Consider the following 20,561-nt stretch of genomic DNA (forward strand, 5'->3'; position numbering starts at 1 on the left):
TGGAATTTTGGTGCTTATTGCTAAGGGAATGGAGTACAGAAGTAGCAAAATTTTACTGCAACTCAACAAGGCATTGATGGGGCCCAAACTGGAATCAGAGATAATTGGAACTGCAGATGCTGGAGAATCTGAGGTAAAAAAAGGTGTGGAGGTGGATGAACGCAGCAGGCCAAGCAGCATCTTTTGGCCTGCTGTGTTTATCCAGCTCCACACTTTGTTATCCCAAACTAGAATACTGCATGCAGTTTTGGTCCCTCGACTTGAGGAGAGATGTCAGTACAATGGAGGCAGTTGGGAGTAGGTTCACTAGATTGATTCCAGAGATGAGGGGTTTGTTTTATGCAGACAGATTGTTCAGGCTTATACTCTGTAGAGTTTAGAAGAATGAGAGTGATCTAATTGAGGTATTTAAGACCTCTAAGATTCTTGAGTCAATTTGTAGCTTGGGTTGTGGATGTTGTGGTTGATTGGCTCACTCTGCAGACGTTTCATTACCCTGCTGGGTAACATCATCAGTGCAGCCTCTGATGAAGTGCTGTTGCGTTTTCCTTGCTTGTTATTTAAACTCTGGTGTCCGTTGGGCTGGTTTGCCTCACTTCTGGTTTTCCTTCGCAGTGGAGTATATCTAGGGTCTAGCTCTATGTGGTTGTTGATGGCCTTCTTAGTGGAGAGCCAGGTGTCTAGGAATTCCCGTGCTTGTCTCTGCTTGGCCCGCCCCAGGAGCCTGTTGTTGTCCCAGTCAAACTGGCAGGAACCTGGGACGGGCCAAGCAGAGACAAGCATGGAAATACCTAGAGGTCTGGTTCTCCATTAAGAAAGTTATCAACAAACACATAGAGCTAGACCCTAGATATACTCCACTGCAAAGGAAAACCAGGAGTGAGGTAACCCAGCTCAACGGTCACCAGAGTTTAAATACCAGATAGGAAAACACAACAGCGCTCCATCGGAGGCTGCACCGATGATGTTAGCCAGCAGGCTAATGAAATGTCTACAGAACAATGAACCAGCTCAGTGAGCCGACCAACCACAACAGGTATATAAGGTATTAAAGGGGATGGACAAAGTAAATGTAGAAAGGATGCTTTTATGAAAGAATGAGAGGTTACAATTTTAGGCTAAGGTGTAACAGATTTAAAACAGACATGGGGTCAACTTATTTCTCTCAAAGGGTCATGAATCTGTGGAATTTATTACCCTGAAGTCTGGTGGATGCTGGGGCACAGAGTAAACTTAGGGAGGAGAGAGGCAGATTTTTATTCAGTGATCAGTTGAAAGGTTATGGAGAGTGAGCAGGAAAGCGGGGATGAGACTGAGATGAGACCAGCCATGATGGCAGAGCAACTATGAGGGTCTGAATTGCCTATTCCTGCTCCTACTTCTTATGTCTGTATGATCTTATAAAATGTGAGTCCTTGAAACATAGAAATTCAGAGCAGGATTGGCCATTCTGTCCTTGATCCCATTTTGCCACCCGATATGGTGATGGCTGACCCTCTTTCTCAATGTCATATTCCCGCTTTCTCCCTGCACCACTTGACACCTTTAAAATCTAAAAATATTTCTCTTCCTCAAATATAATCAGTGACTTGGCTTCCACAGACTTTTGTACTTATTGGAATATGGAAGAATGTGAATGACTTTATTGAAACAAAGAGTCCTGGAAGGTTCTTGCCAGGGTATATTCAGAAACATTTCTGCTCGTGAGAGAGTCTAGGACCAGAGGACATAATCTCAGAATGAGGGGTCACGCATTAAGACAGAGACGAGGAGGAGTCTCTTTTCTCAGGGAGAGGTGAATCTGTGGAATTTGATACCAGCGAGGCCTGTCAAGGTTGAAACATTAAGTATATTCATGGCAGAGATGGACAGAATTTTAATGAGTAAGTACCTCAAGAGTTATGGAGAAAAGGCAGGAAAGTGGAGTTAAAGATTATCAGTTCAACCATGATCTCATTGAATAGTAGAGCAGATTTGATGGGCTGAATGCACTTCTGTCCCTGTGTCTTACACGTGGTGCCTTTTTCTTTAAAAGATACATCTATTTTGTTCACCCTTCTCCATTCTTTCCACATAGCCTTGCAATTCTTCAGCTTACAAATACATTTCCAATTCCCATTTGAAAGTTATGACTGAATCTGCTTATGCCATGCTACCAGGCAGTACATTCCAGACTGCAGCAACATGCTGCTTCAGACAAAACCTCAATGCCATTGTGGTTCTTCTTTTAATTATATTGAAACACTTTCTCTTATCTATGTATAATAGTGTATTTACTTACAGTCCAATTCACTACAGTCTGAGCACAGCAGATATTATGAGCGTCTAATTTTCCATGGTGTTTCCTCTTGATTTGGGCATATTCCTTTGCTAAATCATCCACCAATTTTGCTATTAAATTTTCAGTCACATTTTCAATTCTTTCTTCAGGACAGCCATCCTTTGCAATTCGAATCGGATCTTTCAGTTGTATACAATTTATTCTTGAAAGGTCAGGAACACTCATGAAGGATTTGTCATGATCTCTTTGCCTTTTAAGTGGACCACAGTTTTTCTGAGCAAGTTTAATAAAGTCTTGAGTGTTTTGATGCCCATCGAGTCTCGTTCCCCTTGTTTCTTTACTGCTCTGATTTTGCTGCTGTCTGATCCCAGTCAATTCAGCCAAAGTTTCTTCCACCAGACATTCCATGAGATGTTCTGTAACTTCATTCACCAACTGTTCACTGCTCTTACCCCAAGGATGTTGCAATACCCATGAGTGGTCCAAGCCTTCTAAGGAGGCACGGAAGTCCAACTGCAAATCTTGTTCCACTTGGGGATCGACCAAATCTTGACAACCAGCAAATGACTCCACTGCCTTTGCACATTCCACAATTATTTGCTCCAGTGCAGGCTCATCAGTACTACCTGGATGTGGATCTCCTTGGCCGAGTTGGCATGAATATAGCTTTTTGACCTTCAGCTGGTAAGTATCTTCCTTCTCATTTTCCTTCTCTTCAGATATTTCTTCAAAGCCATGAACTTCTTTCAATTCGTTGTCCAGGTTTTTGTGCTTTTGCTTGCATACTCCATCACAGAATAAGTCTTCGCCATTTGTGACACCTGCGTCAAATTCATAATCAACCCATGGATTGCTAGAAATGTTAAAACTGCCAAAATTATTCATACATTTAAAACACTTCATGTCCCAGAAGAGTCCATCATTGTCACCTGTTGGTGTGGTCACTTCTACATCAGCACAGTAACCCTGGTCAAATGATGTATGCCTTTCACACTGTAAGGTATCAGGTTCTCCATGGCTTGCTTGCACCTGGTCTCCAACATTATCAGCCTTTAGAGCATCAACCATTTGTTGGTCCTTTCGGGGTATGTGAATTCCTAATGATTCAGGCAAAAAAAGATTTTCCACATCCAACTGTGTGTGAGTTTCCTCTCCACTTATTTTTAATGGGTGCTCAAGTTTCTCTGTTGTAGCATTGACCTTCTCTTCACCTGCTGCTTCAATGAGAGGAGGAAGAAGAGCAGTGAAATCATCAGCATTCACCAAGCTGTGTTTTTCACCTAAAGATGGTAACTTCTCATTTAGCAAAGAGTTACCAACAGATAGTGGTTCTAGGCCTTCAGTTCTATCAAAGATATTTTCTCTAATTGAAGATGGAAGCTTATTGCTGATACAAGAAATATTTTGTCCTGGAGATTGAGGAACGTTTTCAGTTTCAACAGCACTATCTGCTTCATCTAGAATTGGAAAGGTTTCACTTTCACATAACATTAATTCATAACTTGGAGACTGTAAGCCTGTTGTATTGAGGGTGCTGTCTTCCTCAGCTGAAGACAGTAGCTCCTCATTTATAGGCGAGATTTCTTCTACAAGAGATGGCTGTTGCCCCTGACACAATAAGCCAATTCCTTTCAGTGAAAACAGATCTTCTTCTTTGCTTGAGGATTCTCTTAAGACTGGTGGTAAAATTTTGGGACTCCATAATTTCAGTTTTGCTCTCAAAGGTAGCAACTCATCACCATCAGATGCAATATCGTCAGACCCAGGTGACATCTCTGCTTTATACAGGGCCATTTCTTTAACTGTTTCACTTTTTAACAGATTTGTTTGTTCCATTAAAGATGGTGAATTGCCATTTGTGCACAAAGTATCACTTGAGGGTGACTGTATCACTTCATTGGATAATGGACCCAAGCCTTGGACCTTCAAGTTTTCCGCAGTGCTGGCATAGTCATGCAGTTCTGTCAGGGAGAGCACTGGTGAAATAATTTCTGTAGTCCAGCTGCCACTGGCAGGAGCCATTTGAGCAGTTGCTAAAGCTGCACTCCTGTGCAGGTAATGCCTGCTTCTTGGGGAAAGTAGAGGTGCAGTTGGTTCCCAGAAATTACCATCCTTTCCAAAGGGCAGTCCAGCAGTCATCATTTCTTCACAATCCACCACTATTTCAGGTTTAAGCATTTCGTTCTGTGCCACTGCAGCCTGCAATGAAGTCTGAAGGTTCGATGCAGGCATGAAGCTGGACACATTTTCAGAATGATTAGGCAATCTAAACCCATCTTTGGTGATTTCTGAATTTTTGACAATATAATTTGGTTGTATATTTTCATGTTCCATTCTTTCTTCTGCTTCCAGGCTGATTGTGTTACTCAGTAGGTGGTGAGCAGAGGCTTGCAAAAAATTATCTGCTTCTTGGGGAGCGACATTACTCCAGGCATCATGGAGTTGCAACTGGGGCTTCCTTCCAATCAATGCTCCTGTTGGTTTTGATGATAGTATCACCACATTTCCTTCTGTCTCAAGTAGAATAGAAGACTTTTCAGTCCAAGAGTCATCAGCGTCTTTAGTCTTCCTGCAAGCTGAACTGTCTGAGTTGCTATCACACAAGATTTCTTCCTTGCAGTTGTCAGATGAGTCTAAAGACTCAATAACTATGACTGAACTTTGTGATGATTCTGCAGACCCACAATGAGTAAGCATTTCCAAGTGGCTTTCCGCACACTGATTCCCATCATCTGGCACAGAGGAAGGTAGAAGCTGGGACACAAGACACTGAGATGGTTGGTCACTAATCTGAGACTTACTCAGTGGACAGCTGGCATCAACAGATCCTATTGCCTCTTGTGGTTTCAATATCTTTTCCATACCATTAGCCTTTTCACCTGAAGTGCAGTAAGAGTAAGGTAAGAGCGTGTTCAAAACCGTATAATGGTTGGCATTTCTAAATGTTCATGTATAAATGCAGGACAACCATTTGCAGGTCCGGTTTCAATCTCAGAGACACAGCACGTTATAAATCACATCTAGTGATTAAAAGATAGCAAACGTCTTTAAAAAATGAATTATTTTATGAGTCATTGTACACCCCCCTACCTTGCCTTGAAGGTACGTTTTGTGATTGAAGGATCTCAGCACTAGGTTTGGCTGGATGTTTCAGAATGTTAGACCTCAGCAAAAAAGGAGATTTTCTATTAATAACAACTCTCACACATTGTAAGAAATAATTCACATGAGGTTTCATCAGCAGTTTAACACTTGGTTGTTTTGTTCAAGATAATAACCTTCACAAAATTGAATAGACAAGGTGAGGAAAGAGGAAAGATCCAGATTCACAATGGACAGAGAGGATGATAAATTAAAAGGTATCCACTTTGGCTCACGTTCAGAGTGACATTAGTCACAAGGTCAGATTTGGTTCCTTTTCTTGCTTCATATTTCCAATTTATTAAGCTCTTTGTTGTTTTCATCTCAATGAAATGTTTAGTGTTTTGGGAAGGTTTGACAAAGTAGATTGTTAGCCCTGGTTGGAGAGTTAGCCTAGAAGAGGAGAAGGTTCCTTGCCGAAAGGGTTGTGAAGTTTAGGAATTCTCGCTCTTGATGCTGTTTGTTCAACAAAAACAAGGGGTTTGGGGATTAAAATTGTATCAGTGATAATGGGCACTGCAGATGCTGGAGAATCCAAGATAATAAAATGAGAGGCTGGATGAACACAGCAGGCCCAGCAGCATCTCAGGAGCACAAAAGCTGACGTTTCGGGCCTAGACCCTTCATGAGAGGGGGATGGGCTGAGGGTTCTGGAATAAATAGGGAGAGAGGGGGAGGCGGACCGAAGATGGAGAGAAAACAAGATAGCTAGAGAGGAGAGTATAGGCGGGGAGGTAGGGAGGGGATAGGTCAGTTCAGGCAAGATGGACCAGTCAAGGAGACGGGATGAGGTGGTAGGTAGGAAATGGAGGTGCCACTTAAGGTGGGAGGATGGGATGGGTGAGAGGAAGAACAGGTTAGGGAAGCAGAGACAGGCTGGGCTGGTTTTGGGATGCAGTGGGGGGAGGGGAAGAACTGGGCTGGTTTTGGGTTGCAGTAGAGGAAGGGGAGATTTTTGAAGCTTGTGAAGTCCACATTGATACCATTGGGCTGCAGGGTTCCCAAGCGGAATATGAGTTGCTGTTCTTGCAACCTTCGGGTGGCATCATTGTGGCACTGCAGGAGGCCCATGATGGACATGTCGTCTGAGGAATGGGAGGGGGAGTTGAAATGGTTCGCGACTGGGAGGTGCAGTAGTTTGTTGCGAACCAAGCGGAGGTGTTCTGCAAAGCGGTCCCCAAGCCTCTGCTTGGTTTCCCCAATGTAGAGGAAGCCACACCAGGTGCAATGGATACAACATACCACATTGGCAGATGTGCAGGTGAACATCTGTTTGATATGGAAGGTCATCCTGGGGCCTGGGATGGGAGTGAGGGAGGAGGTGTGGAGGCAAGTGTAGCACTTCCTGCGGTTGCAGGGGAAGCTGCCGGGTGTGGTGGGGTTGGAGGGCAGTGTGGAGCGAACAAGGGAGTCGCGGAGAGAGTGGTCTCTCCGGAAGGCAGACAAGGGTGGGGATGGAAAAATGGCTTGGGTGGTGGGGTCGGATTGTAGATGGCGGAGGTGTCGGATGATGATACGTTGTATCCGGAGGTTGGTGGGTGGTATGTGAGGACGAGAGGGATCCTCTGGGGGCGGTTGTAGCGGGGGCGGTGTGTGAGGGATGTGTTGCAGGAGATGCGGTCAAGGGCGTTCTCGACAACTGCGGGGGGAAAGTTGAGGTCCTGGAAGAATGTGGACATCTGGGATGTGCGGGAGTGGAATGCCTCATCCTGGGAGCAGATCATGACCCCACCCCCGAGCACCAAACCATCATCTCCAACACCATCCATGACCTCATCACCTCAGGGGACCTCCCACCCACAGCCTCCAACCTCATTGTTCCCCAACCCCGCACCGCCTGTTTCTATCTCCTTCCCAAAATCCACAAACCTGCCTGTCCTGGTCGACCCATTGTCTCAGCCTGTTCCTACTCGACCGAACTCATCTCCACCTATCTGGACTCCATTTTCTCCCCTTTGGTCCAGGAACTCCCCACCTACGTCCGTGACACCACCCACACCCTCCACCTCCTCCAGGACTTTCAATTCCCCGGCCCCCAACACCTCATTTTCACCATGCACGTCCAGTCCCTATACACCTGTATTCCTCATGCAGATGGCCTCAAGGCCCTCCGCTTCTTCCTGTCCTGCAGGCCCGACCAATCCCCCTCCACCCTCACCCTCATCCGCCTAGCCGAACTCGTCCTCACCCTCAACAACTTCTCTTTCGATTCCTCCCAATTCCTACAGACAAAGGGGATGGCCATGGGTACACGCATGGGCCCAAGCTATGCCTGCCTCTTTGTAGGTTACGTGGAACAGTCCCTCTTCCGCACCTACACAGGCCCCAAACCCCACCTCTTCCTCCGTTACATTGATGACTGTATCGGCGCCGCTTCTTGCTCCCCAGTGGAGCTCGAACAGTTCATCCAAATTACCAACACCTTCCACCCCAACCTCAAGTTCACCTGGGCCATCACCAACACATCCCTCACCTTCCTGGAACTCTCAGTCTCCATCCCAGGTAACCAGCTAGAAACTGCTGTCCATTTCAAGCCCACTGACTCCCACAGCTACCTAGAATACACCTTCTCCCACCCACCCTCCTGCAAAAATTCCATCCCCTATTCCCAATTCCTCCGCCTCTGCCGTATCTGCTCCCAGGATGAGGCATTCCACTCCCACACATCCCAGATGTCCACGTTCTTCCAGGACTGCAAATTTCCCCCCGCAGTGGTCAAGAACGGGCTTGACCGCGTCTCCCACATTTCCCGCAACACATCCCTCACACCTCACCCCCACCACAACCGCCCCCAGAGGATCCCCCTCGTCCTCATATACCACCCCTTCGGGTACAACGTATCATCCTCCGACACTTCCGCCATCTAGAATCCGACCCCACCACCCAAGACATTTTTCCATCCCCACCATTGTCTGCCTTCCGGAGAGACCACTCTCTCCGCGACTCCCTTGTCCGCTCCACACTCCCCTTCAACCCCACCACACCCAGCACCTTCCCCTGCAACCGCAGGAAGCGCTACACTTGCCCCCACACCTCCTCCCTCACCCCCATCCCAGGCCCCAGGATGACCTTCCATATCAAACAGATGTTCACCTGTACATCTGCCAATGTGGTATATTGTATCCATTGCACCCGGTGTGGCTTCCTCTACATTGGGGAAACCAAGCAGAGGCTTGGGGACCGCTTTGCAGAACACCTCCGCTTGGTTCGCAACAAACTACTGCACCTCCCAGTCGCGAACCATTTCAACTCCCCCTCCCATTCCTCAGACGACATGTCCATCATGGGCCTCCTGCAGTGCCACAATGATGCCACCCGAAGGTTGCAAGAACAGCAACTCATATTCCGCTTGGGAACCCTGCAGCCCAATGGTATCAATGTGGAGTTCACAAGCTTCAAAAATCTCCCCTTCCTCTACTGCAACCCAAAACCAGCCCAGTTCTTCCCCTCCCCCCACTGCATCCCAATACCAGTCCAGCCTGTCTCTGCTTCCCTAACTTGTTCTTCCTCTCACCCATCCCTTCCTCCCACCTTAAGTGGCACCTCCATTTCCTACCTACCACCTCATCCCACCTCCTTGACCTGCCCATCTTCCTTGGACTGACCTATCCCCTCCATAACTCCCCACCTATGCTCTCCTCTCTAGCTATCTTGTTTTCTCTCCATCTTCAGTCCGCCTCCCCCTCTCTCCCTATTTATTCCAGTTCCCTTTCCCCATCCCCCTCTCTGATGAAGGATCTAGGTTGAAACGTCAGCTTTTGTGCTCCTGAGATGCTGCTTGGCCTGCTGTGTACATCCAGCTCCACACTTTGTTATCTTGGTTGGGGATTGGGTAAGTTAGGACTATACTCACTGGAATTTTGAAGAATGAGGGGGCTTCTCTTCTCATGGAAGCTTACATATTTCTAATGGGACTAGACTAGATAGGAAGGATGTTTCCAGTGACCAGGGAGTACAGAATCATAGGTCACAGACTAAGGATACAATGTAGGCCATTCAGGACTGAGGTGTGGAGAAATGTCACCCAGAAAGTGGTGAGCCTGTGGAATTCTCTCCCACACAAAGTGGCTGAGTCAAAAACATTAAGTGATTTCAATAAGGAGTCGTTGTAGTTCTTATGGCTGAAGGCATCAAAGGGGAAGGACAGAAAGCAGGGACAGGGTGCTGAATTGGATAATCATCCATGAAATTATTGAATGACAGAGGAGGCTCAAAGGGCAGAATGGGCTCCTTTTTTTGATTCATTCATGGGATGTGGGCATTGTTGGCCGGGCTAGCATTTATTGCTCAAATTGCCCCTTGACCTGAATGCTTTGCTAGAACCATTTCAATGGGCAATTAAAACTCAACAATATTGCTATGCATCTGGAGTCACATATAGGCTAGACCAGGCGAGAATGGCAGATTTCCTTCCCTAAAGGGACATTGGTGAACCTAATGGATTTTTATAATAATCAACATGGTCACCATTTGGCCAAATTACTTTTATTCCAGGTTTTTATTGATTTCAATTTTCACTATCTGTCACAGTGGGATTAAATGCATGTTCCCAGAGCATTAGCTGGAATTTGGGATGACTAACCCAGCGACTTTACCACCACACCACTTCCACCCAAGGAGTCCCATGTTCCTATGAAGTAAGAGTTGCAATGGAAGGGTCAGCCTTGGTCTTACTGAATTGTGATACAGGTTGGAAGGACCTGCTGAAGTGTTTCTGTGTTCGCTCTACATTTTTAATCGCTAGTCCCTTTACAATGGCTTTCTTGATTCATTTTCCTCCTTCTCCTTCTGGTTTCTTCTGTTCTCCTGCTTTGATGCTACTCATTATTTCACTATCTGGAGTAACGGCATCCAAAGGGAGGCGAGGGCAGAGATAAAACAACTTAGCGAAAGCGGTTTTGGAAGGTGGGAAATCAATAGTTTTTGGTGATGGCTTATCTTACTGCCTTACTCCCTCGTATGGCCGACAGTCAAGGAGCTGCAACCTCAAAGGTTAACTCGAGTTTTAGTTCAACCAGGTCTAAAACAATCTGTTCCATCAACTTTGCAGCGTAACGCATTCGGTCTGTGGGTGAGGGCATCTCTATTCTCAGGCCCACTCTTGCAGGAGGCTAGTTGGGAGCGAGGGGAGGCTTGGGAGCAAGAGGCAAACATTCGGGGCAGTGTTGTGAGCAGGTTGATGAGGGTAAGGAGGCTTTTTTAAGGAGAGAGATATACCATCCCTAATCCCAATGCATTAAGGCAGCCAGGTTTAGCAGTTGAAATGGGAACTGCAGATGCTGGAGCAGTCCCTGTCCAAAGGACTCTTCCTGCACTGTTCTGTGAATGACAGACTCAAAATTCAGAGTCAGTGTTCAGGACCTGAAAATTGAGTGTGGCAACATGGACACTCTGACACTCCAGCAACTGGTCTATGGGCAGCAATCAGGAGCAGAAACCCCAACAGAATTTTTCTCAGTCCCTCCTACTCAGACACCAAGTAGGACCACAACTGCCACTGTCCTTGCTAACCACTAGCTCAGGACCTCCGATTCTAAATGCAGGACAATCATTTGCAGGTCCAGTTTCAATCTAAGGGACACAACACATCATGAATAACATCTGGCATTTAATAATGTCCTCCACACTTTGAAGAATGGCCAGATCTACATCATTCTTTGTCCCCCGCTATAATCTCAGTACCTCAGCAGCTGAGGGAAAGACTTGTGCAGGACTGCCATAGGGGCTTTAATTTGTGGCTTTGAAATGAGGTAAAGCTCAGCATCTGAAATCAGCTCAGCTTTTGTCTTACTGATGAAGGCGTCGTACTCCTGGGGGAAAATAAAACAACAGCAGTAATGACAAAATGTTACTGTCACAAAGGCTGGGCAAATAGTCAAAACACAGGCATCAGGATGGCATCAGAGCAAGGCTGCAGTCAGGGGTCAGCTGGCATTTCAAACAATTATCACTCTTCAGTTTGACTGGCCCCAGACTTAGTAATATTACAGCGTTGCTTAACTGAGATCATCCAACAGTCACCTTTTTTTACATCAGCAAACATTTTTAAATTTCCGGCATTAATCATACATGAATATATCATTGAATCCCTAAAGTGTGGCAAGAGGCTATTTGGCCCATTAATTCTGTGTGTACCCTCTGAAGAGCATACCACCCAGATCCCAGAGCCTACGTCATCCCCATAACTTTGCATTCACCGTGGCTAGTGATAGTAGGAACTGCAGATGCTCGAGAATCTGACATAACAAGGTGGAGAGCTGGATGAACACAGCAGGGCAAGCAGCATCAGAGGAGCAGGAAGGCTGACATTTCGGGCCTAGACAGCTAACTCATCCAGCCTGCAATTCCCGGAAATGGAGAGCAATTGAGCATGGCCAATCCACCTAACCTGCGGATCTTTGGACTGTGGGAGTACCTGTAGGAAACCCACGCAGACACAATGAGAATGTGTAAGCTCCACACAGGCAGTCACCAGAGACTGGAATCGAACCTGGGTACCCGGCACTGTGAGTCAGCAGTGCTAACTGCTGAATCACTCTGCTGCCCAAAGCTGCTGCAAAATTCACAATGCTGCTTCACAGAGTGAGTAACAGTAGCTAACTGGCCATGAGAAGCTGTGGGACAGCCTGAGGTAAAAAAAAAGAGAGGTGCTATGTAAATGTATGCTTTTTCTTCAAGGGGCTATGACACTCATACATTGTTCCCTTTGACATACACCACAAACCTCCAGCTGTCTGCACAGATCAGCTTCTTCCATCTTTAACCTTTCCCTTCGCTGCCTCTTCTGCTCACTCTGCAGGTCACCCAGCATCGCCTTCCCATTCGCCAGTTCACACTCCAGTGGGGATCTCCGGATTTCTCCAGCTGTTTCTGGAAAGAGAAGAAATTGTTCATTGATTGATCAATGAAACGTCCCACTGCTGTCTGTGGTGCTGAGTAACTCAGGAGTGAGAATTCACCCCTCATATACCGTGGCATGTCTTTATTCTTTCACGGGGCGTTGGCATCATTGGCAAGGCCAGCACTTGTTCCTCATCCCTAATTGCCCCTTAAACTGAGTAAATCGCTCCATAGAGGGCAGTTAAGAGTCACTTCAACCTTGTTGGGATCAGTGTTCTGGAGAACTGGAAACCAAGACATTTCAGACGACATTTAAGACAGTTAATAGTCATTGCTGTAAGCCAGAGAGGGGAAAGGTAGCAGACTAGCTTCCCAAAAAAAAAGATTTTAGGGATCCAGAGATAATAGGAACTGCAGATGCTGGAGAATCCGAGATAACAAGGTGTCGAGCTGGATGAATACAGCGGACCCTGCAGCATGAGAGGAGCAGGAAGGCTGACGTTTCGGGCCTAGACCCTTCATCCAGGTGAGTTTTTGCAACAATTGATGAAGCTTGTCATGGTCACCATTTTTCAATGATGACAAGGCTTTCATTCCAGACTTTCTTCATTGGCTTTAAATATCACCAGCTGCTGATGTAGGATTTAAACCCATGTCAGTCATTCAGACGCAGTAACAGTGGTTTTATCAGGGGCCAATAACTGGACCCCAAGGCTCAAAAGGTCCGTATTTGAGTCCGGTTGGGGAGGGATTGCAAGCTATTGTGATCAGGTCACGAATCAGGAGCCTGGCCAGGAACAGCATCAGGATCCATGGTTGCTGTTGTTGGTCCTGCCCCTGCCTAAGCTTCTGAATCACTCATTCAGTGACTTTACCATCTCCACCCTGCTGCTGAGGGCAAACAAGTCACAATGAGGTTGTCATGTTAAAATGTAACCACTATTTCTAGTACTAAATATTCGTCATTTTTAAAGCCATAATACCTGCAATTTTTTTTTTATTGAGGGAGAATCTTATAGAAACGTATAAAATTATGGAGGGAATTGATAAGGTAGAAGCAGGGAGGTTTTTTTCCGCTGGCAGATGAAACTAGAATGAGGGGGCATAGAATCAACACAAGGGGGAGCAGATTTCGAACTCAGTTGAGGAGGAATTTCATCACCCAAAGGGTTGTGAATCTGTGGAATTCCTTGCCCCGTGAAGCAGTTGAGGTTTCCTCATTGAATGTTTTTAAGGCAAAGGTAGGCAGATTTTTGAACTGTAAAGGAATTAAGCTAGCAGGTTAGTGAAGTTGATTCCATGAAAAGATCAGCCATGATCTTATTGAATGGCGAGGCAGGCTCACAAGGCCAGATGGCCTACTCCTGCTCCTAGTTCTTATGCTCTTATTTCCACCTTTGTTTCTTTGAAAAAGAACAGCAATACGCTCCTACACATATTTTGGAACGAATAATCAGTTGGTTTTCAAACCTGAGGGATGGAACTATCTTAAAACTGGTCCAGACCAGTTGCAAACCATATCCAGACATAAGACCAAAACAAAAACCTCAAAAAAATTTGACAGCAGATTTTTACTGTTTATACTCTCCAGGACAGTTCTTTCTTGAGGGAAATCATTACAGAAAAACAGTGCAGTCTACTTTGTTGTGCCAATTGTGTTGTCCTAGGTGCACGTTGACAAAAGATTGTGGGTTTGAAGCCTGCATCACGATTCCTGAGCTCAACATCTACACTCCTCTGCAATACTGAAGGGGTACGAGGCATTAATCTAGAGCTGCTATACCTGTTTGAGGTTCAAGTTGAAATTTTTGTGAAAACAGGGGAGTTCTCATTGTGCTTACAGTGGAAGGTGATGGTGCTTCATAGCTCAGGGCATCTAATATCAACCAAACACAGTAACAATGTCAGAGAGAATCAGGTACATGGAACTGTTAATCAACATCAGCTACTGAGCCTGGGAAGGTGAAATGATGAGAACAGGTTGTGTGGATAATTGAGAGGATTTTCCCTATGGGCTTCTGAAAAGTGACCCAAACCTCTGCACCCTGCTCAGGCTTAAATGGGCATTGGATGCCCACACTACATTGGAAACAGTTGCTTGATGTGATTTCCTTCAGAGTAGCCAATTAGTAGCCAGTGGGCAACATCTTTATTTTAAAAAATTAATTTACAATATGTGGGCATTGCTGACTGGTCCAGCATTTGCTGCCCATCCCTAGTTACCCTGAGAAGGAGGTGGTGATAAGCTGCTGAACCTCATGTGGTCTGGGATGAACCAGAATGCCATGAAAGGAATTCCAGTATATTGATCCAGGAACAGTGAAGGAGCGGCAATATACTTACAAGCCATGTTGATGAGTGGTTTTGAGGGGAACTTGCAAGTGGTGGTATTCCTATATATCTGCTCCTGTCGTCCTTCCTGGGGATGAAAGTTGCTGGATTCAAAATCTCATGCAGAGCATGTTTTGAATGGTACCCTCTGCTGCTAGAATGCGTTGGTGTTAGAGAGAATAAACATGAAAGATGGTGAAAGGGATGTCAACCAAGTGACCCAGATAGTGCTGATCTTCTTGGACTCGGTGATAAATTAAGGAAAGTGGGGCATGTTCTCAAAGCTAGAGTGCCAACCAGAAGCCTGTCAGCTGGTGGGCCACAGCAGGATATCAGTCAAGATGAGTCAGAGGGAGGGCACTTCTAAATGGAGGAACCCTTTCTCCAAAGTGTAAGTATTGCAGCTGTGACAGGATGGGTGGGGAAAGTTATTGTTTATTTACTTGTGGACATGGATGTCACTGCCTGGCTAGCATTTATTGCCTATCTCGTGTGGTGACTGGTATAACTGAATGGCTTGCTAGGCATTTCAGGAGGGCAGTTGAGGGTCAACCATATTGCTGTGGGTGTGGAGTCACGTATAGGCCAGACCAGGTGAGGATGGCAGATTTCCTTCCCTGAAGGACATTAGTGAGACAGATGGGTTTTACAGACAATGGTTTCATGGTCAAAGGTAGATTCTTAATTCCACTTGTTTTGTTATTAAATTCAAATTCCACTATCTGCCATGGCAGGATTCGAACCTGGGTCCCCAGAACACTGGTTGAGTTTCTAGATTAATAGTCTGGTGATAATACCTCTAGGCCATTGCCTCTCCATTCTACTTTCAGAATGCAAGACTGATGTCATCCAACTATATCTGGCAGCCTGAAAACTGATTGGAAAACCCCTGCTGGCCCTGGTTTGTAAGTCTTGACAGATTGTTAATTGGCTTAATTAGCTACTCCCTCTTGAGGGCTGTAGGCTTTCCATTTGTAGACTGTCTCCAAGGAAATGGTGTCGAGGAGGGGAGGGATTGAGGGTGCAGGACATGGCTGATAGTGCTACTTCTAGTATCTGTCCACCTCCCAGCCCAACCCCAATGAGGCCTAAAAACCAGGCCCTCCGACTCCGAGGTAAAAGTGCTACGGACTGAGCCACCGCCAACGTACCCTGGCTCCGACATTCACAAGAGAAACATGAAAAGTTGCAGACTTGAATTGCTGAACATCTGGGCACATCTGCTCTGGCCAGCCTTTTCTTAAAGCTTTTCTTCTCCCTCTCTCAAGACATCACATTCCCCGGAAGGGAATTATTTCAGTGTTCAGAAGATCTTGTGTACGCTTGGGAGCATGGCAGGAGAGGACTGACAGACATGGTGTTCATTGCCTCATGATCTAACTCCTTGCTAACATGCAGTTTCCAGAAACAGGCATAAACAACAGGCTTTAGCTTCAAAACCATAAGCCACCTAATAAAGGATATTCTATTCTAGAAAGAAACTAAAGCACTGGGGGAAATGTTGACACATGAAAAGGAGAAATTTAGCAAGAAAAACGTTAATTGGAACATTAAATTGAAAGATTTTCTTTTCCCATTCTCACCAGTGATAAGTAAACCTTTCTCTGATCGAATCTTGGCCACCTTGATTGCCGACTTTTCAGAAGATTTTAGAACCATTGCAGGCCTCTGCTCCAAGCTTTTAGCAGGAGGTTTCTGAAAATGAGGAAACCCAAAAATAAAACCTTCTAATATTAACTGGAAACTACAAAGCGCAAGTTGAATTTTAGAGACTGAGATCAGTTGTGCAGTGTGAAGCACTCAGTCACACTCTAATTTTACCATCATTAAGCCTAGCCCATGTTCTTGGCTCAGGTCTATGAGTATTATGGTCCTGTCCTCAGGAGATCATTGTTCAGAAATCCCAGTCATTGTATACGTGCCATGGAATCAGAGAGGCCATTTGGCCCATAAAGACTGCAACAACCCTCTGAACAGCATTCCACTCCTTCAACCCATCCCCATATTTCCCAAGGCTAATCCACCTAACCTGGACATCCCTGGACACTGCAGGGCAATTTAGCATGACCAATCCACCTAACCTAAACATCATTAGACTGTGAGAAGAAACCGGAGCACCTGGTAGAAACCCACGCAGACATAGGGAGAATGTGCAAACTCCACGCAGACAGTCACCGAAGGCCGGAATCAAATCTGGGTCCCTGGCGCTATGAGACAACAGTGCTAACCACTGAGCCATCTTGCCACCCATCTGAAGTTAATTTGAGGAATTTGAGGTTTCTTACATTGACAGAAGTTTGTAACTACTTTGCAGAGGAGCAGGATGATCAAAATTAGTCAAAATCTACAGAAAATGATGAACTTTCTCTCATGTTTTTTAGAAGTATAGTTTCCTTTTGAGTTGTAACTGTTTTCTGAAAATAGTACATTAACTCGTAATCAGGATGCATTGCATTTATGATACTTTTCAATGTGACTTGGGTTCTCCAGATCCAAAATTGATGACTGATATATTATGTATCATATAACCTCAGCATCACTTCTTAAGACAACGTTAAAAAGTCCCAGTAACCCTATGTTCATCTTTCAGCAATAAAGTCAAACCTGGACCTAACACATTGTTAAGTAACAAGATCACATCCTATTTAATAATGTCATTGGAATAATATCAAAATTGCACGATCATTAATCTACATTCTTCCCTGAGTCTACACATACTTCTTCCAGGAATGAACTTCTAATGAACCAAGCCCCATGCCAGTCACTCACAGAATCCTAAAGAAGCAATATGCTGCGGCATTCCAATAGAGTTACTTTTCCATCGATTTCCTGCTGCACATCCAAATGAACCAACCTTTTCTCGTCAGTATTCCAATCTCTTGCCATTCAGCGCCACATCTATAGAATCCTACGAGGCGAAATCACCTCCCATTTACTGTTCTTGTACGGAATCTTAGCAGCATTCCTCAGCATGGAGTATTTGTTAATGCTGAGGATATCGAGCCCAAAAGTAAATTTTAACCAAAAGCAGCTGCATACTTAGCTCAAATAACAAGGTGTGGAGCTGGATGAACACAGCAGGCCGAGCAGCATCTTAGGAGCAGGAAAGCTGACGTTTCGGGCCCAGACCCTTTACCAGAAATGGGAGAGGGCAAGAGGGTTCTGAAATAAATAGGGAGGGGGGGGAGGCGGATAGAAGATGGATAGAGGAGAAGATAGGTGGAGAGGAGACAGACAAGTTAAAGAGGCAGGGATGGAGGCAGTAAAGGCGAGTGTAGGTGGGGAGGTGGGGAGGGGATAGATCAGTCCAGGGAGGACAGACAGGTCAAGGGGCGGGATGAGGTTAGTAGACAGGAGATAGGGGTGCAGCTTGAGGTGGGAGGAGGGTATAGGTAAGAGGAAGAACAGGCTAGGGAGGCGGGGACGAGCTGGGCTGGTTTTGGGATGCAGTAGGGGGAGGGCGGATTTTGAAGCTTGTGAAATCCACATTGATACCATTGGGCTGCAGGGTTCCCAAGTGGAATATGAGTTGCTGTTCCTGCAACCTTTGGGTGGCATCATTGTGGGCACTGCAGGAGGCCCAGGATGGACATGTCGTCTGAGGAATGGGAGGGGGAGTTGAAATGGTTCACGACTGGGAGGTGCAGCTGTACCATCTCTGAGTCATCAATTTGTGTCTGTTAACTGCTTTCCGTTATTTTGCTTTCAGCTAAATTGTTTAAGGAATAATAAAGTGGCCAAACATTGCACACATTGTCCACGTCTGAAGTGAGAAGCATTTATAGTACATCTGGGCACTCCAGATTAAATTACGCACACATCAAGCACTGTGAGGGCTTAATTATTGATGCAACTCTGCACACTTCAATACTGTACTCGAATAGATCAACTCGATTGCCGTGATTTCTTTTAGTGTTTCATTTATCATGTGTGAAACTTTGTTAACATACTGCTCAAAGAAAATTCATTTTTACTGCATGTCAGGAAATCCTCCCAATCTGCAGCTGGTCATATACTGAAACAGCGAACTTACAGCTTTTGAAACTATCTGATTAAATTTACTGATCATTTATCATTCAAGCATCTACTTTCTTTCTCTCCCTTTCACTTTTATTCATCTTGCAGGTTGAGCCTCCTGCTGGGTTATAACTTTATGGGCATTGCTACCTGACGTGGACATGGAAAGTGAGCATTAGTAAACTGTTGGACAAAGGTGGGCCAATGTGGGTGGGTTGGGGGGGGTGGGGGTTGGTTGGAAATTAAAGAAATGATACTCTTCTTGTTCAGTTCTAGAATCCCAATGGACCAAATCACCTCTTGTTTTTGTGTTTGTGTGGCATCTTACCATATAGCGTTCCTAAGCATGGTTCTGTCCCCACTCATCAGTTATACATGTACTTTCCAGCAGGGGTCACTGAAGGCCTGTTAGGAGGGAAGACCTGAGTTGACTGATTTTGCTTCCTTGGTTTCAAATACACTTATTGTGCTCGAGGCCAACTTACTCATTCTGGACAAGGTGTCCAAGGTGTCCTCTTAATGTTAATGGTGCAATAATTAATCCCTTCTCAGGAATTGATTAATTCGATAAGTTAGCTGATTTAAAACAGCTAAGCACATCATAAGTTATAAAACAAACATTACAGTAAGCCAGAGATAAGCCAGAAAAGACTTTTCACTTCAGAAATGGACAATGTCTGCAATGTTTGGCTACTTCATTTCTGAAGAAGGGTCCAGACCTGAAATGTCAACTTTTCTGCTCCTCTGATGCTGCTTGGCCTGCTGTGTTCATCCTGCTCTACACCTTGTTATCTCAGATTCTCCAGCATCGGCAGGTCCCAATATCTCATTACAGCAAGCCAACCAATTTGTGTGTGCGCAGCATGTAAACCCAAAGACAGCAAACTGGAAGGCAGAAACGCAACATTGTATACACAGAACATTAACTCCTTAAAGAAGATGTCCCTTCAAGGGAAGAGAAGCCAACAATGCAAGCCTCATACTGGGTCTGAAAGGCCTCATTGGGACGACTATTCAACAGCTCAACCTCAAGAGTCAATCATTCTACAAGGACAATTATATGAACCATGAAGTAGGTATTTACCACATTCAGTTGCCCTTGACAATGCTCATCCAAAGGGGAAACTGTAGCCAAGGTTACCACTTCATCGGTGCTGAGGGATTTGTTTGATTCGGTGAAGTGTGAGCATTCCCCGTGGTTCCAGTTATCTAATTTGGGAATAAAACAGATGGCAAAAGCAAGGAGAGAAGAAATGCCTTTTGTCACACAAACATGGATTGCGATCATTGCTGTTTCCATTGCTGGTCTGTATTGAGATCATTAGCAACAGACAGAACATGACAAAGAGACACTTGTGCCCCAGCACTCCTCAACTAGCAAGTGAGACATCACCAAGGGATCCTCACAATGTATTTAGTAAATAAATTAATAGCATTTATATAGCTAATCTCAGGATATCTCAAAGTGTTTTGCAGTCAACTTCTTTAACTTGTGATGTAGAAGGAAAAGCAACCAGTCTGTACACAGCAAGGTTTCAACAAACAGCACTGTGATAATGATCTGATCATTTGTTTAAGAGATATCTGTTCAGGGGATAATAGTTGGGCAAAAGGCTGAAGCGAAGTCCCTAATCTTCTTCAAAGTAACACTATCTATTCATTAAGCCATACAAAACTTGAGGGGGCTGTGTATTCATTTTCACCACTCGTGCTCCAGCATGACATGGCTAGTTTCACTTGTTGCTCAATGTTTGAGATATTTTATCCTTCCAGGGTAATCCGAGGTAGCATGGGCACTTTTTACAAATGGCCCGAAAAGCCAAGAAAGAAAGCTTCTCCAAGAAGGGGCATGATGAAAAACTAGACATCTCCATCCAGGAGATTTTCAGTTTGGGTGTCAAAAAGAATTTCAGAACTATTCCAGAGTAAGGATGTTAAGGGTTAAGGAACC

At 45.2% G+C, this 20,561-nt stretch overlaps 1 protein-coding gene across 1 annotated transcript in view; it reads right to left on the minus strand.

The window, feature by feature from the left end:
* The window catches only part of LOC125465303 (centrosome-associated protein 350-like), a 118,780-nt gene that overhangs the window by 10,593 nt on the left and 87,626 nt on the right, over positions 1-20,561 (minus strand). Inside the window, exons 14-19 of the mRNA XM_048558601.2 lie at positions 19,695-19,819; positions 16,177-16,288; positions 12,147-12,292; positions 11,105-11,232; positions 5,372-5,445; positions 2,282-5,160 (exon numbers count right to left, since the gene is read on the minus strand). Coding sequence (XP_048414558.2) covers positions 2,282-5,160; positions 5,372-5,445; positions 11,105-11,232; positions 12,147-12,292; positions 16,177-16,288; positions 19,695-19,819 — 3,464 coding nt within the window. The remainder of the gene's footprint in view (positions 1-2,281; positions 5,161-5,371; positions 5,446-11,104; positions 11,233-12,146; positions 12,293-16,176; positions 16,289-19,694; positions 19,820-20,561) is intronic.

The sequence above is a fragment of the Stegostoma tigrinum genome, chromosome 29 (genome assembly GCF_030684315.1).
Source record: "Stegostoma tigrinum isolate sSteTig4 chromosome 29, sSteTig4.hap1, whole genome shotgun sequence".
NCBI classification, from domain to species: domain Eukaryota; kingdom Metazoa; phylum Chordata; class Chondrichthyes; order Orectolobiformes; family Stegostomatidae; genus Stegostoma; species Stegostoma tigrinum.